We start from the raw sequence: 22,547 nt of genomic DNA on the forward strand, positions 1-22,547 counted from the left end.
CTCTCCATGGGGGAGTAGGTGGGGTGCAGGGGAGTGGGCAGGCTGCTGTGGTCTCCTGGCAGCCCCACCCTGGTAATGAGGGCCCAGGCCTGGACTTGAGCCTTTGAAGATGTGTTCTGAAGCTCCCCCCTGGTGACCAATGACAGGAGCCTGGAGGAGTCCCGCTTTAGACAAATGACATGCTTGGCCCTTTTTATGAGGAAAGGAACTCCTCATTGGAAACCAAATTGCAAATTAATTATCAGCTTCCTGTGGGGCTGAGTGTCAACAGCAACAACATCACATGATACTTTCTATTGTGAACCCCCTCACTTCAAGTGTATAAAAAGGCCGGAGCAGGATAGGGTCTGGAGGTGCCGGCAGTCCAGGGAGCTGCAACTGAGGAGAAGGGCCTCATCATGACCTCACCCTCCTCCATTAAGAGCTGCCCCCGGCCCTCCTCTGTCTGCTCCAACAACATGGCTTGCCGGCCAGAGCTGTGCCTGGGTTACATCTGCCAACCTATGACCTGTGTCCCTTCCGTCTGCATGCCCACCACCTACCGGCCAGCCAGCTGCCTCCCCAAGACCTACCTCTCCAGCTCCTGCCGGTCTAGCAGCTGCCGGCCCAGCAGCTCTATGGGTACTTGCAGCTGGCTCTGTGAGGGCCCCTTCAGTGGCAGTGAGAAGGAGACCATGCAGGTACTGAACGATCGGTTAGCCAACTATCTGGAGAAGGTGCGCCAACTGGAGCAGGAGAACGCTAGCCTGGAGAGCAAGATCCAAGAGGCCTGTCAATCTCAGGTGCCCACCATGTGCCCTGACTACCAGTCTTACTTCAGGACCATTGAGGAGCTCCAGCAGAAGGTGAGGGCAGGCTAGAATTGAAAGACTTGCCAGAAAGTGACCAGGATAGCTGGCCTTCCAGTTCTGATTCTTATTCATTTATTGAGCTCTGTCCAGTGCAAAGGGACTTCCTTGGGGCATAGGGTGACCTCCTTGTTTGACTACTCAGTCTCATATAGAAAGAGGGCTGAGATCTAAAGGATCTCATTCCTACTATTGATTCACTGTAAAGCTTCGGGAATTCTCTAAACCTCAGCTTTCTCACCTGTCTAAATGGGCTCATACTAGCTCTTCCCCAATAAGACTTGCAGGTGGGGAGTCGGGTTAAGCGCATGGATTAGGCGCATGTGGCATGAAGTGCAAGGACAGGCGTAAGGATCCCAGTCGGAGCCCCCGACTCCACACCTGCAGGGGAGTCACTCCACAGCAGGTCTGCAGGTGCTTATCTTTCTCTCCCCCTCTCTATCTTCCCCTCCTCTCTTGATTTATCTCTGTCCTATCTAACAATGGTGACATCAATAGCAACAACAATAACAACCACAACAACAATAAAAAAACAAGGGCACCAAAAGGGAAAAATAAAAAAAAATTAAAAGAAAAAAAATTTGCAGATGGACTCATGATTTGCCACAGGGAACATGCCTGCAGAGTCCCTAGTGCATGAGTTTTCAGTAAATATCATGTTTGTTCAGCATCCTCCCAATTGTCATGCTCAGACTGAACAAGGTCCTTTCCTTGTGCAGCTAAAAATGGGACATTTGAATCAATATAGCTCATGTTCTTCAAGGACTAGCAGCTCACTAATATAGATTTCCTCCTGCCCCCCAGATCTCCAGATATGAGGCTGCTGAACTCTACCTGTGCTGCCATCTTCTTATGTTCTTTCCCTTTCTTCTCATCTCAGATTAACCCCCTGACATGTGCTTTGGCCCCCAGGTACTGTGCACTAAAGCAGAGAATGCCCGGATGGTGGTGCACATTGACAACGCCAAGCTGGCTGCTGATGACTTCAGGACAAAGTGAGTGTGGCTGGAGGTGGGGGCACCCCCTCTTTTGCACAGGCACAGGAGAGCTTTCCATCAGCTCTGCAGAACTGATAAACTGGCAGCAGTTGATCCCCTGGGTCAGTATTCGATTTCAGTCCTGAGTCGCCGCTCTGTCCTTGCCCAGGTATGAGACAGAACTAGCCATGCGGCAGCTGGTGGAGGCCGACACCAACGGCCTGCGCAGGATCCTGGATGAGCTGACCCTGTGCAAGTCTGACCTGGAGGCCCAGGTGGAGTCCCTGAAGGAGGAGCTGCTGTGCCTGAAGAAGAGCCATGAGGAGGTTTGAGCAGACATCATGATGAGGTGGCCCTACAGAGCTGAGTGGGGGAAAGTGGGATTTGGGGTTGTGTGGATGTGGACTGAAATTTGCAGACCTCACTTCCATGACTTTGCCCAATTGATATGACCTTTGTGAGCCTCCTACTCTGTCAAACAGAGATGGTGCTGTCACATAGGGTTTGCTGAAGAAATGAAAGTGACTTGGGAGCATGAAACACCTGTCGCTTGGCTAGTGCTCAGACATTGGCTGCCTTCCTTTCTGTCTTACCTGGATCTGTGCAACCGTGGCAATTGTGTTTGCTTTTCTCATGAGAACCATACACTGGGGGTGGGTTGGGCAAGTGAAGTGGTATCTGGGACCAGAGTGGGGCCAGAATTCCTATGTATGGCCTCTCCATCTGTCTGTGAGGCGTGACTGCCCATCTCTTCTAAGAGGGTTAAACTTCAGTCTTTCTTTCTTTCTTTCTTTCTTTCTTTCTTTCTTTCTTTCTTTCTTTCTTTCTTTCTTCCTATCCATTTTGTTTACTTTCCCTCCTCTATTCTGCTTACCTATAATGTGCTTCACCCCAAGCCATCGGCTTCACTTTGTGAATTTTCCTTGGCTCCTGCAGCACCTTAGCAGGAAGCTGTTCTCCTGGGCACCTACATGTGGGGTGCACACTGGAGCCATAATGTTTTCCCTTCTTCCCTGGCTTGACTCTCAAGCTCGTGACTCGGCATTTAGAGGAATATGTTCTGTGAGTCCTGGCTTGATTTCCTTAGACTTAAGTGTAAAGTAACAATCTGTCCCCACAAGCTTCCCATGCACCTCAAGGCACCTGACGCATCCCACTTGGGTCAGGGTGTTGGGAACCCTACCAAGAAGTCACTAATGAAGTACTATCACATTCTCCCCAAAGCCAGGGACAACTTTCTCTCTTTGACAGCCTGGCCTGCTCTGACTCAGGTACCTGCTGCTGCCCACTTCCCAGATAAACATGGTGTGTGTGTGTGTGTGTGTGTGTGTGTGTGTGTGTGTGTGTGTAGGGGGTATGGAGGCTGAGAATGCTCAGATTAGCCTGAATAGACCAGACAAACCCTGCTGCTGCTCTTAGACTCTGCCCAAGTGACAGTAAGTATTGTGTTGCTACCATGGTATCAGCTAGGGCAGGGAGGTCACTAAGATACTATGGGGTGGACTGCAGTCCTTAGCAGGTCGTTTTTTTTTCTATTTCTTTAAAAAATATTTTATTTATTATTTATTGGATAGACAGAAAAAATTGAGAGGAAAGGGGGAGGTGGGAGAGAGAGAGAGGGAGAGGGAGAGGGAGAGGGAGAGAGAGAGAGAGAGCGAGAGCGAGAGCGAGAGAGAGAGAGAGAGAGAGATCCGCAGCATTGCTTCACCACTTGTGAAGCTTTCTCCCCTGCAGGTGAGGACCAAGGGCTTGAACCCAGGTCCATGCACATTATAACATGTGCACTCAACTGGGTGCACCACCACCTAGCCCCTCTATTTTTCTTTACCTTTCTTTTTCTTTTCATTCCTTCTTTCCTTCCTTCCTCCCTCCCTCCCTTCCTTCCACCTTCCTTCCTTCCTTCCTTCCTTCCTTCCTTCCTTCCTTCCTTCCTTCCTTCCTACCTTCCTTCATTTTCCCTCCCTCCCTCCCTTCCTTCCCTCCTTCAGTTCTTTCTTTCTTTCTTTCTTTCTCTCTTTCTTTCTTTCTTTCTCTCTTTTTTCCATCCTTCCTTCCTTCCTTCCTTCCTTCCTTCCTGCCAGGGATTCACTGGGGTTCCATGTCTTCATGATTCTACTGCTCTTGGAAGAACTTCCCACCCCCCCCCATAGAGGGTGAAAGATAGAGAGGAAGGAGGGAAAGAAGACACCACAGCACTGCTTCATCACTCATGAAGCTCCCCCTTTGCTTGGTGCTCCCACATGGTTCTTGGGAGCTCAAACCTGGGTCTCTGCACATGGTAAATGAACACTCTTCTGGGTGAGTGATCGCCTGGATCCCTACTAGAGAGCTTTAGCCTCATAAACTCTTTCTTTTCAACTCTCTCTGGGGTGTGGAGCCAGGACTGTGTGACTTTATACCTGTCTGGGTCTTTTGTGCCTTTTTCAGGAAGTCAGTGCCCTCCGATGCCAGCTGGGGGATCACCTTAACATTGAGGTGGATGCTGCGCCCCCCATGGACCTCAACAGGATGCTAGAGGAGATGCGGTGTCAGTATGAGACCATGGTGGAGACCAACCACAGGGATGTGGAGGAGTGGTTCAACATGCAGGTGGGCCCCTCGCAGCTGGGCCAGCCTCCCCTGTGTACCCGGATGGCATTCCCAGACTCTTCTTTCCCCACTCTAGATGGAGGAGCTGAACCAGCAGGTGGCTTCTAGCTCTGAGCAGCTTCAGAGTTACCAGTCAGATATCATTGACCTGAGACGCACCGTCAACACCCTGGAAATTGAGCTGCAGGCACAGCACAGCCTGGTGAGTGCCTCTCCCTAGCGCTGCCTCCCAGGTGGCACCCCACCTGGCACAAGCAGGAGGGAGGGAGGGGGTGGAGAAGGGAGGAAGGGAAACGAAGGAGCAGGAATAGGAGGAGGAGACCTACATACAGCCATGATGATGTGTGCTTCCCTGAGTTTTCTTAGATGGATGTTTTCCCAAGACTTGATTCAGACGGAAAAGGGAGATGTTTTAAATGTGATATGGCTAGGTGGCTGCTGTCAGGCATGACCATCCAAGAGGACTTGTTCTCTGTTCACTCTTTCCTTCACACATATGCTCCTCAACTCTCCTTGTGGAACTTTTAAATGTCCCCTTTGGCTTGGGAGATAGTCTAGTGGATAAAGCATTGGACCTTCAAGCATGAGGTCCCAAGTTTGATCACTGGCAGTACATGTGCCAGAGTGATGCTCTGTCTTCTCTTCTCTTCTCTTCTCTTCTCTTCTCTTCTCTTCTCTTCTCTTCTCTTCTCTTCTCTTCTCTTCTTTCCTCTCCTCTCTTCTCCTCTCCTCTCCTCTTCTCTCTCTCTCTCTCTCTCTCTTTCTCTCTCCCCCCTCTCTTGTGAATAAATAAACTTTAAATACCCCAACCCCATTGCCAGATTTCTCCCCAGGTTACAGATTAATGTACAGTCAGGATTGGAGACCACAATTCTGGTGATGCTTTGGAGGAAAGGCCTGGTGAACCTTAGACACAAAGTATGAAGCCAGATTAAGTCTGGGGAAGGAATAAGGGGCTTAGGATGATATGAACCTGTGTTTTCACCCTGGTTTAGTTCTTTACCAGCTATTAGACCTGGAATATATCACATAGCCTTTCTGGATTTCAGTTTTTGCAGTGTTATGAGTGATCTGGTTCTTCTTGGTATTTTCTAAATCAGGCTGTAGAAAAATAGATCTGTGGCTCATAGTATTTTGTGTTCCTGTTGACTCAGAGGGACTCGCTGGAAAACACCTTGACGGAGACAGAGGGCCGCTACAGCTCCCAGCTGTCCCAGATGCAGTGCATGATCACCAATGTGGAGGCCCAGCTGGCTGACATCCGCAGTGACCTGGAGCGGCAGAATTTGGAGTACAAGGTGCTGCTGGATGTCAAGGCACGGCTGGAGTGTGAGATCAATACCTACAGGGGCTTGCTGGAGAGCGAGGACTGCAAGTAAGTGACCCTGATGAGGTTGCACAGAGAGATGTGTACCAGGGCTTGGAGTGGTTATAGGAAGCAATTGTTCTATCCATGAACTAGAATATCATGTCATGCTTAGGAAGGAGAGAGAAAGCTGGGAGGATCCAAAGACACTGAGGAATGTATTCATGATGCCACCTCCAAACTTCACCCATTGATGGCCCCTTTGCTCCATCCTAAGCCCACAGACTCTTTTCACGTGCTTTTTATGTGCCAAGTGCAAGGAGAAGGGACTGAGCTGGACAGTTGCAGGATGATTTCAGTTATTTCTGTCTGCATAGGGAATGAGTCAGATAGGCAACTGGAGATTGGACTCAGAGGGGAGGAAGTGTTCATATGCAGTTAAATCAAGAAGGAGCTTAATGTTCTGGGTTGTGGTGGGGCTGAGGGGAAGACAGAAACTATCAGTTCAAGCCCATTTATGAAGAACCACAAAAGAAATGATGGGGAGGTCGGGCTTTATTTTACAGACCACCAGGAGGTCTTCCTTCTTGTTGAGGAGGAAACAAGAATGAGAATTTGCTGAACCGCTCAGCTCTCATACTAGGGAGTAAACACAGCTGGAGCCCAGACAATGTCAAATACATAGTTCTTCCACCTGGCCTACAGTAGATGATCCGTAAATGTTTCTTGGTGACAGCTTCTCTCGAGAAGAAGAAATAGATAGTTGCTGAAAGGACAGGGCAGAGGGAGGAGTGGCAGGTAGAGAAACTATCCAGAAGGTCCATGGTTTAGGTGAACAGAAGGGAGAATCTGCATCAGAGTGGTAGAGACATCAATCCCCACCCCAGATATTGTGCAGGTAGAATCAGCTGGGCCAGTGTAGGACACCACTGTGCTGTGGACTGACGCATCTTGCAGGTGGTTTCTTATTCTCTCTCTCTTTTAAAAATCTTTTTATTTGGGGGTCAGGCTGTAGTGCAGTGGGTTAAGCACACATGGCGTGAAGCGCAAGGACCACAGTAAGGATTCTGGTTCAAACCCCCAGCTCTCCACCTGCAGGGTGGTCAATTCACAGTCAGTGAAGCAGGTCTGCAGGTGTCTATTTTTCTCTCCCCCTCTCTATCTTTCCCTCCTCTCTCGATTTCTCTTTGTCCTATTCAACAACAATAGCAATGACAACAACAATAATAGCAACAACAAGGGTAATAACAAGGGCAACAAAATGGGAAAAATGGCCTCCAGGAGCAGTGGATTTGTAATGCAGGCACTTAGCCCCAGCAATAACCCTGGAGGCAAAAAAATCTTTTTATTTATTTATTATTGATTAGAGACAGAGAGAAATTGAGAATAGAGAGGGAGATAGAGAGAGGGCAAGAGACAGAGAGACACCTGCAGTCCTACTTCACCACCTGTGAAGCTTTTCTTCTGCTGGTGAGGACCAGGGGCTTGAATGTAGGCCCTTGTGCACTGTAATGTGTGTATTTAACCAGGTGGTATTTCCACCTGTTCCCTGGTTTCTTATTCTCTATCTAGACTTACTTTCCTGTCATTTGCCTTGGTAGACAAGATTCAGATGCTCACATGTTTTTAAAAGCCGAAGCTGTTGATTTTCATGAACCCCAATTTCCTGGGACTGGAGAATCAGGGGGTGGGGCCTTGTCCAATGAGGGAGGCACTGTTCCTTTTTTTGGGGTCATTTTTATCACATAGGATACATAGCTAGTATTGCTGGTCTTTCAATTGTTCAGGGTAAAGAGAATCTGGGTTTCTCCTCTTTGTTTTCAAAGTAGACTTATTTATTTATAAAACACTGAGAGAGAACTAGAGCATCACTCTGGCACATAAATGTCAGGGATCAAACTCGGTATCTCATGCTTGAGAGTCCAACACTTCATTCACTGTGCCACCTCCCAGGTCACCCGAGTTTCCTTTAAATGTTAAATTCTCTTGCTTTTTCAAATATCTTTAACAAGTTGATAAATCGGTAGTGTTGACCATATGAAACACATTTTAGGTTAGATGTAGCCCTCAGGCTGCCTGCCTGGCTTCTGGGCCACTTGGTCCCCCTCCAAAGTCCAGTGGGCTGTTTATAGTTTTGAATCCAACCCTGCCAGTCCCTAGAATTACCCTTTCCCCAGGTATGCCTTCTACATTCATTGGTTAACTCCACACATTCAGCACATTCTTATTAAGATTTCACTCTAATACGTCCTAAGACTTCGCTCTATGGCTATATACAGTGTGGGTGAGCACACATACAGCTGTCCCCATGGGTGGAGGGACAGGCCATAATGGAATAATGATATGTCACTGTGGAAGGAGGTGCATTGTACTGCAGGGAGTTTGACATGGAATCATCAGGGGAACTTCCAGGAGGAAGCTACTTTGCATCCTGAGCATGGATAAGATTTACTGCAGGTTTTAAGCAGAGGAGGGGCAGCTTGCTCTTGCCACTAGGTTGATGATCATTAGAAGGGCTGGAAGTAGGGCTGCTGCTGCTGGTGGTGGTGGGGACCAGTGAGGAGCACAGGTAAAGACGGTGCTGGTGGGGACTGGGGAAGCGGGGGTGGGCTTGCAGGCCTGTGGGATCAGAACCCGCAGGAGCTATGCAGGGCTGAGCTCTTCCTCTAACCTGTCCCTATGCCTTTCTTCCACAGATTGCCCTGCAACCCCTGCTCTACTCCCTCTTGTCCCCCGTGTGCACCCTCCCCCTGCATGCCCCGTACTGTCCTTGTGCCTTGTGTGCCCTGTCCTCAGGGCCGCCACTGAAGTCCCTCAGGGCCACTGGGATCTGACTACATTGAAGTAGCCAGAGAAAGCAGGTCCAGCCCAGGCCAGGAGAACCACCAAAATGAACCTGGAGGTGGCAGAACAGATGTGTGCTGTGCTATCACAGGGGCTTCCCTGGTCCTTCATCTCTTAGGAATTGCCTTTCTAATTTTCTGCTTTCTTTACTGATGTTTTGGGTTGCCTTTGATGCCTATGTTTTAAGCAAATAAAGCCTTGTTTGGTGATCTTACAATTGTCTCTTTTTCTAGTTGTCACACCGGTGGCTGGATCCACCAGCCAGCCAGTTCTGGTCAACTGGGCTTAAGAGAATTGTGGCCAAATTCTTTATTTACTCTACTCTCTTCAAGGCTTGAGAGACACTCAGTAAAAATCCTGCCATAAGTCAGTAAAAGTCAGATAATTTTTCCAGAGCCAAGCAATGGATGGATAAAGAGAAGAGGGAGAGAATTACGCCAGAAACTGAGGCCAAAATGCTGTAACTGAGAATAATCCTGTAATAACCTCACCCCTACACCTCATTACTATTGGTACAATGGGATCATTATTTCATTCATTAAAAAAACTTTATTGTTTGCCTACTAGATATAAGTTCTCCATTTGAGGAAATGAATTACCCAGGCAAGAGTTCCCCTGAATGACACCCCCATTTAGTTCTTACAAAGATCTGTGAAAAAGGTGGCCTGTAGCGCAGTGGGTTAAACGTAGGTGGCGCAAAGCACAAGGACCGGCATAAGGATCCCAGTTCGAACCCCCGGCTCCCCACCTGCAGGGGAGTCGCTTCACAGGCGGTGAAGCAGGTCTGCAGGTGTCTATCTTTCTCTCCTCCTCTCTGTCTTCCCCTCCTCTCTCCATTTCTGTCTGTCCTATCCAACAACGACTACAACAATAAAAAAACAAGGGCAACAAAAGGGAATAAATAAATAAAATAAATATTAAAAAAAATAAAAATTTAAAAAAAAAGAAAAAGGTGGCCTGTATAAATGAGGAAACTGAGGCCCAGAGAAGTTAAGAAACTTGACTAACATCACACAGCTAGTAACTGGTAGATGCAATATTCAAACATGGGGCATGAGGTTGCAGTGATGTTCAGTAAATCAATGTTTTGGTAAATGACTTAATTAAGTAATGACTCACCCAAACTATAGCTTATATAGGGGGCACCCCAAATGCAAGCAAAACCTAACATCCAGACATGGATAATTAGAGATGGCGCTAGGTCCAGTGTGTATAAGGCACAGCTGTTGTTATTACTAGTATTAGTTTAACCATTACTTACTGAGCATTCTAACACACTGGCACTGTGTTGGGCACATTCAATTAATTAACTGATGCAGCTTTAATGGCCACCTTGTCAGGTAGATAATCATGTCCATTTCAGAGATAGAAACTGAGGTATGGAGAGTGGCTGAGTCAGTAGCCCAAGGTTATCAGCAAGGACAAGAATTTGAATCCAGATATAGCCCCTTCTACAGTAGCTTTACGTCAACCACTCTGTTTCATTGCCAACTCCCCACCTGAAGAGAGCAAACAGTAACAGAGTTAGGGTAGGGGGAGCACTGGATTGGGGGGAAAAGCAGAAAAAGACCCCATGTGGCTTTGTGGCATCTGAGATGGACCTTGATGGTTGAACAGGGTGTCTTCAGAGCAAGAGACCCTATGCAAATGTGGGGTCTGCAGGAAAGCAAATGCTCAGCCTGGGAGGCTGCCAGGGCCCTTGACAGTAGAAGTGCAGGTGTCTGTGAAAGATGGGTGGAGAGAAGCACAGATAGCAGGAAAGTATCAGATTGTGTGTGTGTTTGTGTGTGTGTGTGTGTGTGTGTGTGTGTGTGTGTGTGTGTGTGATCTCAGTATCCCACAAAGAGCCTGAACTTCATTCTGAAGGCAGTGGGAGGGCAGCTGTGGGATTTGAGTCTAAAACACTGGAGTGGTATTTAGAAAGTTTTAGTGAGTAGTAGAAACAGGGTAATTGAGAGGCAGGAAGGAAACTGATGGTAGCATGTGGGAGAAGCTTGCAGGGTCTTAGCTATGGCAACAGCAGTGGAAATGGGAAGAAAAGAATCCATTTGAGAGACTCAGTCAATGACCCAATTTGACAATAGTCTAGCCATAGAGATTAAAGAGGAGACTCATTCTCTAACACAGAGTTCCTCCTTAGTTAGATGAGGTGATGTTTCTATTAAGGACCTACCCCCTGGACTTGCCAAGGAGTGATGTGAATATGATGGTCTCCTGAAACTGCCTGGGGTCTGGGACATGATCCTACCTGTATGCTTGGCAGACAGGTCATGAGTCTGATGAGAGATGCAATCATTCCACTTAGCCAGCTATGGTTACTGGTTATAACCATAGCCAGCTATGGTTACTGGTGTGTGCAAAGCAGGACTTGGGCTGGAGCTGGTGTATTGCACCAAAGTAAAAGACTCTGGGGTGGCGGGGGGAGTGTTCAGGTCCTGGAACATGATGGCAGAAGAGAACCGAGAGGGGGTAGATTGTTATGTGGAAAAGTGAAAAATGTTACACATGTACAAACTACTGTATTTTATTATTGACTATAAATCATTAATCCTCTCAATAAAGGAAAAAATTCAAATTCAAAGAGAGAAAGAGAGGGAGAGAGAGAGAGAAGAAGAAGAAGAGGAAGAAGAAGAAGAAGAAGAAGAAGAAGAAGAAGAAGAAGAAGAAGAAGAAGAAGAAGAAGAAGAAGAAGAAGAAGAAGAAGAAGAAGTGTGTGTGTGGGGTCAACATTAAGTGAGACAGAATTCCAAGGGAGGTGGGCTCGGGATAATTGGATTTTGGAGGGTGGGTATCACCAGGCATGGAACCCAATGCCTCAGACATACAAGGAATATGCTATTTCACTGAACCATATCCCTATACTTGAATGATCTAATAACAATTCTTGATTTCGATTCCCATGCAAACATAATTCTAGATTGTGCAAAGCTTGATGAACATAACGGACTGAACAAAACCAGATCTTTGGATTTAAAATTCTAGGTCTGTTCTCATCAGTGTGGCAGTTACTAAATACATATGATCATTTTTAAAAATTAAATAAAAATAAACAAAATTGATGTACATTCTCACTTGTACTAGCCACATTTAAAGTGCTTAATGTCTGCCTGTGGCTAGTGGTATCACACAGTGAGGATAGAGAATATGTTCATTATTGCAGAAAGTTCTGTTGGGCAGAGCTATCCTACAACATCAGAATCTCAAGGAGCCTTATAAGGATTGGGCCCAGCTTCTCCATTTACAGACAAGGAGCCCAAGGCCCAGCAGGATGGAAAGATGTAGTCATAGACATAACCAACAGGTCTGAACCAAAGCCAAGTGTTATGATGCCAAGTCTAGCAGGTATCTCTGAGCTCTTGGTGTTTTTTTTTTTTTTTTTTCCAAGCAGACAAGGTTTATCACTATTTCAGGTTAGTAACTATTTCCCCTTCCCTTTTCTTTTGTGTTTGTAAGATTAGAGGCATCTTCTCTGAGGCGCAGAAACTGTTTAAGCTATTCTTTCATAAACAACTAGCAACCACCATACTTAGAATTTCCCCACTGAGTACTGAGTATGTGACTCAGGGGGAGCATAGACCTCAGGCTGTACCTGGTGCTGCAGTAGAAGCAAGTGCACAGGAATTTCAGGCCAGGAGTCAGGCCCCTGAACTTTTTGTGGACATTTGCAGACTCTTGTTCTCCAGCAGATAGTATCCAGTCCAACCTGAAAACTGTACGTCTGTGTCACTCCAACTTGCCAAGACCTATCTTTCTGTCCCATCCCCTGTAGATGCTCAGTCTTCTCTCTCTTTTTTTTTTAAATATGAAACTGAGCCCCATGCCCAAGCCCAGAGTGCCACCTCCAGCTGGACATGGATGGCCACCATCTTCCAAGTTTTGCAGCTACTTTCAAACTCAGGATGTGATGAGTTATTGTACTGCTTAACCTTATTTGATGGGTGAAGAAGTTGTGGGTGTAGACTTTGGGGAAATATTTATACCCACTGTCACCACAACTGCCTGGGAACTGGACCCAGTGCTATAATATGGGGCTTCTCAAAGGAAAACTACCTTCATATCAAAGCACTTGGGTTTAATTAGCTCCAGTTTATAGGAATATTTAGGCAGGGCTATAGTGAAGTAATAAAACCTCTGGCATATTTGATACTTGGCAGAAACTCCCACAGGTCTCAGAATTTTCATTGAGTTGGGATTGGGAAAGAAGAGGGCCTATATTTCCCTGAAGTTATTAAAGCATATGGGCCTCAGAGCACTGTGCCCTACTGGCCTGGGATGAAGATCCACCAGGACAGAGATGCCATTAAGGGAAGTCCAGGCAGAGGGCGACAGAGGAAACAAGGCCCAGGGGTGGGGCTGGGACTAGCTGCAGGTGAGGTGACTGGAACAGGAGGAGAAGCTGTCAGTTGAGGTCCAGCAGTGGTGCAAATAGCAGGTTCCTTACACTGGTCCTTGTGCTTCGCACCACATGCGTTTAACCTGCTGCACTACTGCCCGACTCCCTAAACAGCAGGTTCCTAATGTGTGCTGTACTTACTGTTCACACTCAGAGACAATTAAAGTGCCACAAAGACAAGATGAGGTCTGGAATCAGGCATCAATGGCAGGGGAAGTGGGGTGAGTGCTGGTGGTGGGAGAAATGGAGGTATTGCCTGGGGGATGATATCCCACAGATAGTCATGGGAGTGAGTCACAGACATCAGAGAGAAAATTTGGGGCCCAAGGCCTCACCACTTGATCCCCCACCTAATTTCATTCAACCAGAACTCCTGATGATGACTGTGATAAGAAGACTACCACCTGGAAGTGGCTTATTTCTTCATAGTCCTGTTCCTGCTTTATTTAAGGACCCATCACTATTTCTTACTAGGGGACGTAACAACAGCTGATGCTCACTCACCATGTGTCAGGCTCTAAGAAAGTGGTTAACATCGCTAATTTAATCATCACATTGACTTTGTGAGGTAAGATTTGTCATTCTAGCTACTCTACATAAGAAAAGATGAAATCTTGTCTTGTGCTACAACATGGGTGGAGCGAAGGTGGTCACAGACAGAAGGAGAAAGACAGATGCTGAATGATTTCACTCAGATGTACTATCTAAATCAACAAGACAAAGACCCAAAGTGGGACAAAAGCAAACCCTGAGATTCTGACCCATAACTGAGGTTATCAAAGTGGAAGGCAGAGAGTTTCTAATGAGGAAGTGAAGGAGGAATACTGGCACCTTAGTGGTAGACACGTAGTCTGATGAGACGTGAGGTTGTACCCCTAAGATGTGTAGTCTTATAAACCAACTTTGCCCTCCCTCCACAGACAAATTGTTCTATTGTACAGGTGATGATATTGAGGCTCAGAGTAATAAAACTGTGTATGCAAGCTTGGCATATGGTAGAGCTGGAGTGCAAACTGTCTTCTAATCCCCAAGCATGTGATTTTAGTTATAGCACTGTGTGCTCACATGTTTGGTGGACAACAAGTAACTTTTATTTTTTTTTCAGTGCGTTGTTGGGATTCAGCTCAGCACTGAGCTGGCCCAGATACCTGATCACCTGATCAGCATCATGGAGGAGTAGTCGTCCAAACTCGGGGCTGATTTGGAGTGACAGAAGTAGGAGTACCAGGGGCTGTTGGACATCAGATCTGGTTGGAGAGTGACATCAACATATACTGGGACTTTCTGAAGGATGAGGATAGCAAGTATATGTGATATTGTGGAGGGTCAACCAGGAAGAGTGAAGCCTGAGGCAAAATGAGTGGGGGGAGGGATGGAGGGAGGGAAGGAGGGAAAGAGAGAGAGAGAGAGAGAGAGGCTAGAGCACTGCTCAGATCTGGTTTATAGTAGTGCTGGGGATTGAACCTGGTACCACAGAGCCTCATGCATGAAATTCTTTTGCATAATCATTATGCTATCTCCCCAGCTCTTGGGTTCTCCACTCTTACACTTATCCTTGATCTCAAGCCCCCTTGATCTCAATCCCCCTTAGTCATGTCCTTGACCAAGGCCAGAAGGCAGGAAGAACATGCATGAATGGAGTATTTATGATGTGCTGGGTGCTTTCTGAATCTGCACACATTTTGAGACCTACTTCAAATGTGATCTTTTTTTTTTTTTTTTTTTTTTTGCCTCCAGGGTTATTTCTGGGGCTCGGTGCCTGCACTATGAATCCACTGCTCCTGGAGGCTATTTTTTCTCTGTTATTTATTGTTGTTGTTGTTATTATTACTATTGTTGTTACTGCTTGTCATTGTTGTTGGATAGGACAGAGAGAAATTGAGAGAGGAGAGGAAGACAGGGAGAGAGAAAGATAGATATCTGCAGACCTGCTTCACTGCTTGTGAAGCGACCCCCATGCAGGTGGGGAGGCGGGGGCTTGAACTGGGATCCTTATGTTGGTCCTTGTGCTTTGCACCATGTGTGCGTAGCCCACTATGCTACTGCCCAGCCCCCCAAAGGTGATTCTTAATAGTCACTTTATTTAATTAAGGAAAATGGGAGTAGGGAGGTTGCTCAGTGGTTACAGCATATGCTTTACATACCTGTGACCTTAGATTTGATCCCCAGCACTGACTGTAACACTCTCATTAGCCTGTCTGTTTGGGGCTTGTGCTGTGAGATTGCCTAAATGCGCTTCAGAAAAATCTAACCTTCTCTGATGAGGGTTGTTTTCTCCCTCCCCATGGATTCCAGAATTTCCCTTCCTTGTGATCTCTGCACTATGAAGAAAGCTGCCATTCACTCCCACTGCTGCTACAGTGTGGAATTAGTGTTGGCTGATGCTGACCTTGTGTCACTTGGGGTTAACTGCACATGTACATTATTTCTACTTGCCCTAGAACATTCTGTGAGGATGACATTACTGTCTCTATTATTGTATGTGAGGCTATGGGGTTCAGAGAACTTAATTTATTTCCACCCATAGAACTAGTAAGGAAGAGATAGCAATTGAGACTAGGTCTATTTTCTAGTTTTTTTCTTCTGAGCCATGATAGGGACTGTCCCTCTGTGACTGTGCTGCAGAATGCCTTCACTCCATAGGCCACCCATCAGGTCACACACAAGAGCACTCCATGACATACTATTGTACCCTCTGTAGCTACAGCTCTTTGAGCCTATGGGCTGCACATAGTGGTGAGGGGACTCTCCTGCTACCACAATTGAAAGGCAGGAGATGCCTCACCTGTTGCTGAAGTCCTTCTCCTAAATGGATCATCTCATAGTGGGGTTCTCTTGCTGCCCTGTAGCTTCTTGGGACTTAGATTTGCATTTTGATTTTCATGAATCCCCCATAATGGTTCATTTCTTCTGAAGCACTGGGGAAACTGCATATCTTCTGATTCCTGGACAATGAATCAAATCAAATTGCACACTGAGTGTGATTATACTGTTGTCGGATGATTTTGCTGAGTTACAAGGGGCGCTGATCCAGGGATATTTTAAACTATGGCTGTGACTCACTGATGAGCCATAAAGTCATTTCAGAGGGTTTTGATAAGAGAGAAAGAGAGACAGAGACAAGGAAAGAGAGATAAAATGAGACAGGAGAGAAAAGAAAAGCATGATCTCTGAATAGATGTCTATGCATCTTGGGTTGCTAAAAATACAATGTAATTTTCTTTTTAAAAGGCTTTTATTTATTTTTTTATTGAGGGGTTGGTTGATGCTTTACAGTGCAATAACTGACATACGCATACAATTTCTTCATGTAATAGGCCCCCCAATTTTTCTTCCTATCCCCCTTCTCACACCCTTCCCAGAGTGAGTCCTTTGCTTTGGTGCAAAACACCACGACAGTTTAATTTTCACTTGTATTGTGTCTTATGAGCTCAAGCACATGATCTTTTGCAGAGCCTGCCTTTTCAGATGGGACACTGGGGGCCAGAGAGCCCTAGCTGCCTTGCTTTGTGCCACCCAGTTGGTGGCAGAGCTGATGTAGAAATATTCGCTTTTTTCATGAAAACAAAGCCCCAACACTACCTTGTCAGGCCTAGAAGGAGATTATCCTGTGGGGAGAAAGAGCCAAAGAATTCGACCTTGTCTGATTGGTTCTCCTGCCACTCACTGCTATTGCCAAGACTTGGAGTTATCTCTCACCCTACTCTGGTAGATAAAGGGCCTCAGATTCCATGTTGCTGGGAAGAGCGTGGTGGTTGAGGACAAGAAAGAGGGTCTGTGCATCATGGGTCCTGATGCCTTGGTTCACAGTTCACTTCCAATTTAAAGATTCTATGAGAGAAATAATCCTGAGATTTTCTCCTCCCCATTTCCCTCTGGGTGATGACAAAATGTTTATTTCTCTCCCTTACTAGATCAATGAGAATCAGGGGTCTCTGATATGATCAGCTTCCCTTGGGGAAGGGAACCCTAACCCTAACCCTAACCCTAACCCTAACCCTAACCCTAACCCTAACCCTAACCCTAACCCTTAGCTAGGGAAATCAGGGGTCTCTGATATGATCAGCTTCCCTTAGCTAGGGAAAGGTCAGCATCAGAAACTTATTCCCCAGTGGATAGAAGAGATCTTAGAGCAGCAAGTGATGTAGTCAGTGGAAAGCCCCAGACTCACAGATACCACCCTCCAGGGTGCTCAGTCCCTCTGCCCATGAGCAGTGGTGGAAGATAATAATCAGACCTGCTTACCCTTCCATATAGGGGATCTGATGGGACCTGGCTCCCAACACTCTAGCCAACATAAAATCTATCCAATTAAAAAATATCTAAAAGTTAAAAGGACATATCGTTATTCTACGAGCGTGCATTTCTTCATTGTAAGTGAGCATGCAGGCATTGTTTAAAATGTTGTGCCACACAAGTGTTTTGTTCAGTAACAGACTGGATACATAGCAGTCAGTCTTCTATATACCCTGTGTGGTGTAGACAATCTAGATCTGTGTAAATGTATTGTAAGACACAATGACAAAACCTAACAATGATTTTCTTAGCAGTTAGCAATTAATTGACATATCACTGTATAAGTCATTCCTATTTCTATTTTTCTGAAAGCACTAAGCTTTAAAATGGTTCATGGGGTGGCTGGGTGGTGGTGCATCTGGTTGAGTGCACATATTCCCAAGTGCAAGGATTCAGAGTCAAGGCCCCTGTACCTACCTGCAGGGGGAGGCTTCATGAGCAGTGGAGCCATGTTGCAGGTGTATTTCTCTTTCCCTTTCTATCTCTTGCTTACCTCTCAATTTCTTTTCTCTCCATCTCATCAAATAAACAAAATATGTGTGTGGATAGACACACTGACCAGTGGAATAGAATTGAGAGCCTGGAAATAAGCCCCTACACCTATAGACATATAATCTTTGACAAAAGTGCCCAGACTATTAAATGAGGAAAGCAGAGTCTCTTCAACAAATGGTGTTGGAAAACATGGGTTAAACATGCAGAAGAATGAAACTGAGCCACTGTATTTCACCAAATACAAAAATAAATTCCAAATGGATCAAGGACTTGAATGTTAGACCGGAAACTATCAGATACTTAGAGGAAAATATTGGCAGAACTCTTTTCTGCATAAATTTTAAAGACATCTTCAATGAAACAAATCCAATTACAAAGAAGACTAAGGCAAGCATAAATCTATGGGACTACATCAAATTAAAAAGCTTCTGCACAGCAAAAGAAACCACTACCCAAACCAAGAGACCCCTCACAGAATGGGAGAAGATCTTTACATGCCATACAACAGACAAGAGGCTAATAACCAACATATACAAAGAGCTTGCCAAACTCAACAACAAGAAAACAAATAACCCCATCCAAAAATGGGGAGAGGACATGGACAGAATATTCACCACAGAAGAGATCCAAAAGGCCGAGAAACACATGAAAAAATGCTCCAAGTCTTTGATTGTCAAAGAAATGCAAATAAAGACAATGAGATACCACTTCACTCTTGTGAGAATATCATACATCAGAAAAGGTAACAGCAACAAATGCTGGAGAGGTTGTGGGGTCAAAGGAGCCCTCCTGCACTGCTGGTGGGAATGTCAATTGGTCCAGCTTCTGTGGAGCAGTCTGGAGAACTCTCAGAAGGCTAGAAATGGACCTGCCCTATGATCCTGCAATTCATTTCCTGGGGATATATCCTAAGGAACCCAATACACCCATCCAAATCTGTGTACACATAGGTTCTTGACAGCACAATTTGTAACAGCCAAAACCTGGAAGCAACCCATGTGCCCAATAACAGATGAATGACTGAGCAAGTTGTGATGTATATACACAGTGGAATACTACTCAGCTATAAAAAATGGTGACTTCACCATTTTCAGCTGATCTTGGATGGACCTTGAAAAATTCATGTTAAATGAAATAAGTCAGAAACAGAAGGATGAATATGGGATGATCTCACTCTCAGGAAGAAGTTGAAAAACAAGATCAGAAGAGAAAACACAAGAAGAACCTGAACTGGAATTGGCGTATTGCACCAAAGTGAAAGACTCTGGGGTGGGTGGGTATGTGGGGGGAGAATACAGGTCCAAAAAGGATGACAGAGGACCTAGTGGGAGTTGTATTGTTATATGGAAAACTGGGAAGTGTTATGCATGTACAAACTATTGTATTTACTGTCAAATGTAAAACACTAATTCCCCAATAAAGAAATTTAAAAAAGTGTGTAAAAGAATGCCATATATAAAAATGTGACTTAACGCTGGCTTACAGAATTGTAAGATTTCCAAACTATAGTTGTATACATCTGTGTAGAATTCACGGTGCCTACCACCAAAGTCCAGTGCCCCTTTCACCTTCCTTCTGATAATTACTACAGTTTAAAAATTTTTATTATCATTGATTTAACATTCATTAAGAATTATAATATTCAGGGATATAATTTCACATTTACACATGTGTATGCACAATTCCCTGCACCAGTCACCAAAGTTCCAGTGCCCACCTTTCTCTCTGATAACCACCAATTTTCATAATATTTAAGTTTGGTTCCTAATGTTTGAAAGATCATCTGTTTTAGTTACTTATATTTCACATATGAGGGAGACAGTCTGGGAGGTGTCTTTCATCTCTTTACTTATTTCACTTAACATAATCATCAGTCCCATCTGTTTTTTGACCAATGTTTATTTTTGGCACTACTTCCCAATGTATAGAAGACATGACAAACAAGGATCTACAAACAGCAGATGTCTTCAGTCTTTGAATCCACTGCAGTGTGTGATAGGTGATTTCTCCCCAAAAGGCACCATTCCTGGATGCTTCCATGCATCTTCCTGCAACATTATCCATGGCACAGAAAAAGGTAGGTTGTGAGTTAGGTACAAATTCTAGATGCCAAGCCTACAATTTTAGACCTTTCTCTTTCATTGACTGAAATTCACCCATTAGTGTCAACACTGTGTTTGAAAATAGCACCACTTCACCATAGAAACCATGGTACCCCCGTTTTCACCTATACTAGATTTCCTGCCTCTAGACATTAGTGTCTCTTTTTTATGATTTAATTAAAATATTTATTTATTTAATTTCACAGGACAGAGAAAAATTGGGAGGGGAAGATAGAGAGGGAGAGAGACAGTGAGACACCAGCAGTCCTGCTTTGCCACTAATGAAGCTTCCCCCTGAAGGTAGGGACTGGGGACTTAAATCCAAATCTTTGTGCATGGTAATGTGTGTGCTCAACTGGGTGCATAACTACCTGCTTTCAACGTTAGTATTTCTAAAGTCAGAATCAGTGCAGAGGATTTTGAGCACAAATGTACATATATTATTGTGTATCTAGCCTGTCATTGACTAAAACCTTTTATTCTTACCATTTCTTGTCAATGATCCTGACTTGTATACTGCCACCAGAGGCACCTGTGGCACCTTTTAAAAGGTTGGAAGGAACCATCATCTTAGATATGATGGCAAGAATCTCATCCTACACTTACTTCCTTTGAGAAAAATGCAAATCAATGGACTCAAACAACTTTAAAGGGATGCTCAGCATCAGTGCCATTATGCAAAATATCGGTCAGTAGAAACCAAAGTCAAGACAATGTCTAAGCTCCAGCAGAGACATGTCATCTGGACATGTAAAACTTTGTTAGGGGTGCTATAAAGTGACAAATGTATTTACATGACACAAATCTTGGTTTTGTCAATAGAATAAACTCTACTAGAGAATAAGATGAAAAGGTAGGTAGTATTTAGTAAATCAAAAATGACTTTAAAAATCTAGCCTTTGGTTTTATAGAGAAGCTTGTTGCTGTGTGATGAGGTTGAGTGTAACAAAGGGGCATTTGAAGATGCAACATATGCAGATTGTGTCCTGAGGCACCTGGGGGTTACGGTGGCCTGGAAGGGTGTTAATTTCTTAATTGTGGTGTTTGTTAAGGGTTATTCTTTGATGAACTCTGAGTAAACCTTAGGTCAGAACTGACCACTAGCTACCTTTCCAGGGAAACTCAATCTGAGAAGAATTCTCAAATTCTGTATTTCTTCTTGATAGGACTCAGACAGCCTATCTAGTCCTTATAGACATGTTTGTTCAGCTTTTGTTTGATAATCAGAGCTCTAGAAAAATTTTATTTCCTCAAAGATCTAGTCATAACAAGTTGGGTTTCTGAATCTGTGTTAGGTCTTCCTCAGTTTTAAGTCTAGCTCATCTGTCAAGTTTTGAGAGGAAACATTTTGATATCTCCAGAGTTAATTCTCTTGGTTTTCTGATACTAAGAGCTAGTGGGGTATAAGATGCACATAATCATTTTTTTAAAAAACTCCTGGAATTTCTCCTGATCATCTTTCTGTATGGTTCTTAGAGAAATCTTGTCCTATTTCTTTTTTGCTTCAATTTGCGCATTTTCTGAGGCACTACAGGAATCAGAGAGTCAGATTCTTGTTTTATTTATTAATTTCATTTTTTTTGTTCGGTTCTAGATCTCTTAATATGTCTTGTTCTGGCAGTGATAGAATTGCTTTGTTGGAAGATGGGTTGGACCATAGGGGTGTGTGCGGCAAGATGAAGAGAACAAAATTAGGTTCAGGAGTTGATAAAATGACACTGAGAACAGAATTTGTGACATTATAATGGGGTTAGTCTGGGAAAAAATGAATCTACATCTCTGGTTCTCGATGCATTCGTTATGTGAAATTAAGGTAAGAATATCCATTTCACAAGTTGTCAGGCAGGATTAAAGAGGATTAGCTCTACCTCACAAGCACATGTGGTAGGTATTCCACCATACATGCTAAGGAATTAAGGCATGAAGAGATCACACAGTGAGTCTTGACTTGATAGAACTTCACAAGCCTATGATAACTCAATGTCCATGAAGATTTATAGTCAAGTCTTCGGGATTCAAAATGACTATTGTTCATTTTTGTTACTAGATACTAGAGCTCATTTTTTATGATTTGATTAAGGTATTGTTTTCAGAGTCACCCTCATACAGAAGAACTTCTCAGATACCTTACTGAAACACCACCTAGTTTTCAAATAGTTTGAAAAAATAGCATTGTTATGGTGACTTTGTAATGAGCAGGGGCTATGTTCTGTTTGATCAACTACATGCTATGTTATAGCAGGGCTCTGGCTTATTAGATGTCTCAGGGCATGTCTGTTCAGTAAATAAACTTGTCTAAGTCTCATCTCTTTGACCATTATAGTGAATCTGAAAGACATAAAACTGAGGAAAGAAGAAATTCTTAAAAACCAGATGCCTACAAAGACACCTTCCTGAAAACAAAAATATCTATAAGGGTCAGTTTTTCCCTGTACAGGGAGGTATATTTAGTCTTAACCCAGGTGACTGCAATTGTATCTTAGCAGCTAATCTCTCCTGAAATTCCAGTGACCAATATGAGTAGTCAAGCCTTCAATATGGAGATGAACCCTAATCAAGGTGTAAATATTTGATGGCTAAAAAGGAGTTTGTTCTTTGAAAAAAAAAATCAAAAAGCTTCTGACCACTCTCTAGTAGCCAAACTTATATCAAAGAGCCAAGAGGCACCTCATTCATCAGCATTCTTTTAATGAGGCA

General features: G+C 44.5%; 1 protein-coding gene and 1 long non-coding RNA gene across 5 annotated transcripts in view; one reads left to right on the forward strand and one right to left on the reverse strand.

The window, feature by feature from the left end:
• The window catches only part of LOC132541926 (uncharacterized), a 75,641-nt gene that overhangs the window by 6,227 nt on the left and 46,867 nt on the right, over window positions 1-22,547 (reverse strand). Inside the window, exon 2 of one of the 4 annotated variants that reach the window (XR_009553037.1) lies at window positions 15,743-15,902. The exons of 1 other annotated variant lie outside the window; for it this stretch is intronic. This is a non-coding gene — a long non-coding RNA (uncharacterized LOC132541926). Of the gene's footprint in view, window positions 1-10,812; window positions 10,893-12,153; window positions 13,575-15,742; window positions 15,903-22,547 lie in introns of those variants that run through there. 2 more of the 4 variants (XR_009553039.1, XR_009553040.1) reach the window with 2 other exon arrangements.
• KRT32 (keratin 32) lies at window positions 319-8,781 on the forward strand. Its single transcript, XM_007535496.2, has 7 exons — window positions 319-845; window positions 1,761-1,843; window positions 1,995-2,151; window positions 4,253-4,414; window positions 4,491-4,616; window positions 5,569-5,789; window positions 8,417-8,781. The coding sequence occupies exons 1-7, from the start codon at window positions 399-401 to the stop codon at window positions 8,526-8,528; spliced, it is 1,308 nt and encodes a 435-aa protein (XP_007535558.2). The 5' UTR covers window positions 319-398; the 3' UTR covers window positions 8,529-8,781.

Source organism: Erinaceus europaeus, chromosome 12 (genome assembly GCF_950295315.1).
Source record: "Erinaceus europaeus chromosome 12, mEriEur2.1, whole genome shotgun sequence".
In the NCBI taxonomy this organism is placed as follows: domain Eukaryota; kingdom Metazoa; phylum Chordata; class Mammalia; order Eulipotyphla; family Erinaceidae; genus Erinaceus; species Erinaceus europaeus.